At 39.5% G+C, this 5,475-nt stretch overlaps 1 protein-coding gene across 1 annotated transcript in view; it reads right to left on the bottom strand.

Annotated features, from left to right (window-relative positions):
- Positions 1-257: 257 nt before the first annotated feature.
- Positions 258-5,475, bottom strand: part of LOC103156594 (nuclear factor 7, brain-like) — a 9,616-nt gene continuing 4,398 nt past the window's right edge. Inside the window, exon 2 of the mRNA XM_016664486.1 lies at positions 258-950. Within this exon, the coding sequence (XP_016519972.1) occupies positions 360-950 (591 nt within the window). The 3' untranslated portion in view covers positions 258-359. The remainder of the gene's footprint in view (positions 951-5,475) is intronic.

Genomic DNA, 5,475 nt, shown 5'->3' with positions numbered 1-5,475 from the left:
ACCAGACCAGATTAAAATCTCCTGGGATTAAGGATGGATAAAATGGATTTAAATGTTTGTCACAGAATTTCCTGGAATTTACTGATAAAAGTGATTATATAGAAAGTTTAAACAGGGAAAAGGTCAAAGAAACACAAATAACTTAGAAATTATGGAAAATGTCATTTCAGATTCATTCAGTTTGTCACTAAGCAGCTAAAAATAATCTGGATTAAATTAAACATTGACATTAATTTCTGCTACAATGGAAAAAATAGTTGAAAGTCAGAGATGAAGAAGTTTCCAGATGATCAGATCGTCTCCAGTTTCAATCTGATCAATAAGTTTTTATCTGAACTTTGTTCTTCATGCTGAGATCATCAGAGCTGCTGCTTCAACACTGAGATCTTCATCGGTACGATCTTTACTGTTGTAGCAGTGCCAAAATATGCAAACATTTTCTGAGTGAAGGTGTGTGTGAAGGTGTGTATGTGTGTGTTAGTATCCAGATCAGAGAAGGACAGTTTTCCTCTGTCCCAGTCCAGATTCACTCTGATCCTCTGGAGATTCTTCTGGACTGAGAGACGAGTGGAAGGAGCTGGAGGAGAATGTGCTGTATATTTACCTACATCGAACCCAATATACAACCATCCAGACTTTATGACTCCCTTCCTCTTAACAGACTCTTCTAACACACCAAGTCCCCAGTGTAAACTGTCTCCAACATCAACATCCCAGCTGTGGTTCCCTGAATTAAAACCCTCAGAACTCAGAACAGACCAGCGGTAAAGATCAAATCTCTCTGGATTATCAGGAAGCTGCTGTTTCTCTCCTCTCCTCCCATTGGTCAGATCTTCAGACAGATGGAATTCTGGAGCAGCCGTGTTTGGGTCCAGAACCAGAGGAGTGTAGGTCACCATGGTCTCCATGTTGCTCCAGATGTTGAAGGCCAGGTTGCCCAGATGTTTGGCCTGGTCCACACCATGTTGTTTCCTCATGATGGTTATTTTGGCTCCAGTCTCTCCTGCAGTAAAGCACCCAGTCAGCATGAAGAAGCATCTTTCCTTTCTCATTTCTAAACTATGATGCTGGATATTGTGCTTAATCTTAATGAATAAGAAGTGGAAGATCCGTGTGGAAACACTCAGGTTTTGGGTCTTCTCAAAAATAAAGACACAGAAAAATAAAAACATTAAATTCTAAAAATTGTGGAAAAATGTAATTCCAAAAGAAACGGTTTAAAACAAATATCTGCATGTTCCACAATTCTTTCACAATTATAATTAAATTTCTCACAGTGGGAAGAATCTGAGCTTCTTTCTCAGAATAAGCATTGACTTTAAATGTTTAATGTTTTTTTCTGCATGTATACATCAATAACAAGCAATGTTGGTAATTTTGTAAAATATTCAAATTTTTAGCACAAACTTCCACATTTTACAGACCTTTAGAATTTCTGACAATATAAAAATCCATAGAAAAAGAATCATATGTCTCCATCGTGTAGTCATCCTGTTTGGCCACATGATGGAGCCAAACCCACCTGGTCTGATCTGGACCAGAAACAGCGGACAGTTTCACTCGGTGTGATTCATTTCAGATCAGTTTGTATTTCTATCAATTTAAACAGTTTCATCAGTGATCAATAATCCAGTCCTGCCAACCAAATGTAATAATTTGTTCCCAACCAAAAGTCTTCTGGTTATTTCTTATTCTCTGGTTGCTAATAACTATCTCAGTATCAGACTGACTTTAGAAATGTGATCCAGATGCATTCAGTCTGGATGCTCCCATTTGCTCCCTCCTTCATTATGCTGAGCTCTTGTTTACTTCATTCATGTTGTGGAAGCATAAATATGTTAAAGGTATCTGACATGCATGGACACTGTAGTTAAACTACCTTCATATTGTGCTGTAGTTGGTATGGATGGTGAGGCTGTAACTCCACTGTGGTTCATTTGANTTTTTCTGAATCTCTGCAGACGAGACACACTGGCTGCTGATGGTCCAGACAGAAGAGTTTGAGTTTCTCAGAGTGCAGAGAGCAGAGACCCTCTGAAGCATTTTGGTTTCTCTGCTGTAGGAAAGACTCACACAGATTCTTCAGAGCCAGATTAACAGGAGGTTCAGCTTTAGAAGATCTCCTTTTACAAACTGGACACTCTCTTCCTGGTTTCCCTCTCCAGTATTTCTGCAGACACTCCTTACAGAAGCTGTGGCTACATGACAGAATAACCGGATCCTTAAATATTTCCAGACAGACCGGACAGCAGAGATCATCGTCTGATCTGGAAGCCATTTTGTCTCAGAGTGAAGCTGAAACCACAGCAGACAGAAAGTTAAACCATGAAGTCAGTTTCTCTCCTGTAGAAACTTTCTGAACTTACTTTGATTTGCTTGTTTTTCCTCCTGCAGCAGTCTGTGTTCCAGTGTCTAGTTCCTCAGTTCTCTCTCTGTTCTCCTTGTTCAGAGTTAGTTTGATTTCAGAGACGAAGGCAGGTGTCAGATTTCATCCTCAGGGTGTTTCCTCAATGAGTTTTTCTCTCAACTGTTTCCTGTTCATTTTTTCCAGGTGTTCCTGTTGGAATTCCAGTCTTGAGGCAGAGATGTGTCGCCCTCTAGAGGATTACTAGTGAACATGCAGCTTTAGAAAAACTACAGTATATAAACTTTTTCTGATAAAATAGTTTCTTCTTGCTTTAAGTATAAATCTATTCTTCCTCTTATAGTATTTATCTCATCAGGAAAATCACATCGACATTAAAAATCTCCTTTACAAGAGAATCCAGTCCAAGACTGACAGAGGTTACATAACATTCACAGCAAGAACAGAGAAAGTTATAAATTATAAATAAATTAATTATAATTAAAGGGAACATATGTAAATCACATTTTTAACTCTTAAATACATTTTTTGTGTACTTTGAGTGTCTAGAAGTGTAAAAAATGTAAATGTATTCTGTCCCAGTGCTGTTTATGTATTTTTATTTCATTTTGTTTTGGGGTTAAATTTACATAATCTATTCAACATTTTAAATGGTTTTAGTTATGAAAATAATTTTAAAACTTGGATAAACCTACTATATTTAAATCATACTGCAGAAACATTAAATAAAAATATGTCTAAACCAATTGTTATTGAAAGAGGACATCATCAAGGATGTCCTTTATCCCCTTTATTTACTTTAGCATTGGAGCCTCTTGCTATAAGTGGAAGGTCCCATAAAACTGTAGCAGGCATTACACTTAGACAAGCAGAACAAACTTTCATTATGTGCAGATGCTATCATCCTGTTCATTTTAAATAAAAAAAAGTCTATTAGAGATTTTCTTTATCTAACTGAGGAATACGGTCATATTTCAGGGAATATAAATAAATCTAAATCCTGATTGTTATTATTGGATGAAAAAGAAAAATCCCGAGATATGTTCAGAATTCAAGGTTGTTAGAGAATTCACTTATTTAGGAATTCAATATTTTCACATTTAGATATGATTATCAACACAGAGAGCTCTGCCTCTGACCAGGATGACGATGATGAGCCAGAAGGGCCAGTTGCAGGAGATCCCACTGACCTCTTCCCAGCTGTGTCCAGCACTGCTTTTACTCTCCTAAAGGACCCAGTGGTAATTTCACTTTCACTGAAACCTGGAATATCTGGGATATTTCAAGGTCAAAAGAACAGGGCCCTGATCAACCAAGTTCAACAAATTTCCCCAGATCTCAGCCTGGATCATAGAAGAGATTATTTACCAGCTGCTGGTACAAAGACAGTTCTGCTGTAGAATATTCTGTTATCAGAGACTCTTCAACTAAATATGCTTCACCTACAGGGATTTCCCTGGTCTAAAGCTCCAGACAGTGCCTACTTCAATTTCTGACTTCTGCAATTATAGGCATTGTCCAAGGAGTCTGGATGTAAGCTTTACTCAGTCAGAGCGAGATATAAATGCAATGTATCCTTGGAGTCAATATAAAAGGGCTAATGAGGTAAATACAATGATGCTGAGTTCTATAAACACAAACTGGAAAACAGTGGAGTTGCCCATGGTGAGAGGCGCCAGGCAGGAGTGGGCATATTTGTTACCCCCCATCTTGGCGCCTGTACGTTGCCGTTTACCCCGGTGAACGAGAGGGTAGCCTCCCTCTGCCTACAGGTGGGGGGACGGGTTCTGACTGTTGTCTGTGTTTACGGGCCGAACAGCAGTTCAGATTACCCACCGTCCTTAGAGGGGGTACTGGAGAGTGCCCCTCCTGGGGACTCCCTTGTTCTACTGGGGGACTTCAACGCTCATGTGGGCCATGACAGTGAGACTTGGAGGTGTGTGGTTGGGAGGAACAGCCCCCCCGATCTGAACTTGAGTGGTGTTCTGTTGTTGGACTTCTGTGCTCGTTACGGATTGTCCATCACGAACACCATGGTCAGGTATAAGGGCGTCCATCCGTGCACTTGGCACCAGGAAACCCTAGACCGCAGTTCGATGATCGATTTTGTCATTTCATTGGATCTGCGACCGTATGTCTTGGAGACTCGGGTGAAGAGAGGTCCAGAGCTGTCCACTGACCACTACCTGGTGGTGAGTTGGCCCCGGTGGTGGGGGAGGATGCCGGTCAGACCTGGCAGGCCCAAACGTGTGGTGAGGGTCTGCTAGGAACGTCTATAGGAGTCCCCTGTGAGACGGAGCTTTAACTCCCATCTCTGGCAGAACTTCAAACACATTCCGGGGAAGTTGGGGATATTGAGTCTGAGTGGACCATGTTCCGTACCTCCATTGCCGAGGTGGCCTATCGGAGCTGCTGCCACAAGGTTGTTGGTACCTGTCGCGGTGGCAACCCTCGAACCCGTTGGTGGACACTGTCGATAAAAGTCGAGCTCAGCCCACTTCCCCATGCTGGAGATTTTAGTTTAATAATAACAATAAATAAAGTTATCTTTAAAACTGATTACACAGGTGACATCAAGACCTAACAGTAGAGTCAGATGGTAATAAAATTAATCTGGTTGTGTGTGTTGTTATTGTGTCCTGCTTTAATTCTACTTTTTTCTATTTAATCATAAAAAATCATAGTCAGGCAGAAAGAGAGTTATGCAACAGGAAGAGCAGGTTTCCTGGAGAAAGAGGAAGTTTCCAGCCTGCAGTGAATAAAAATAGTTCAGACTGCTCATTTCGGAGCATTAAAGGTTTAAGGAATAAAATCTAAACATTTTGAGTAATTGGATAAAACCCAGAGTAAAATACTTGAATTAGTAATGATAACTTATAATTAAGTTAATAATTAATATTGGTTTAACCAGTGGTTGATGTTGGTTTGATTATAAGAATACTTACTCTTATACTTATGGAAGTACTTAAAGGTAAAAGAAGTAACTTTAACATGGTTTCAAATAATTGAAATGATGAATTATTATTGGTTTCTTTTCAGAAATGTCTGTAATAACACATTATGATTATTATAAGAGTAACTAATAAGTAATGGTTATTATAATATTATAA

This window comes from Poecilia formosa, unplaced genomic scaffold, assembly GCF_000485575.1.
Source record: "Poecilia formosa unplaced genomic scaffold, Poecilia_formosa-5.1.2 Scaffold489, whole genome shotgun sequence".
Taxonomy (NCBI): domain Eukaryota; kingdom Metazoa; phylum Chordata; class Actinopteri; order Cyprinodontiformes; family Poeciliidae; genus Poecilia; species Poecilia formosa.
This window is presented reverse-complemented; position numbering and strand designations above follow the sequence as displayed.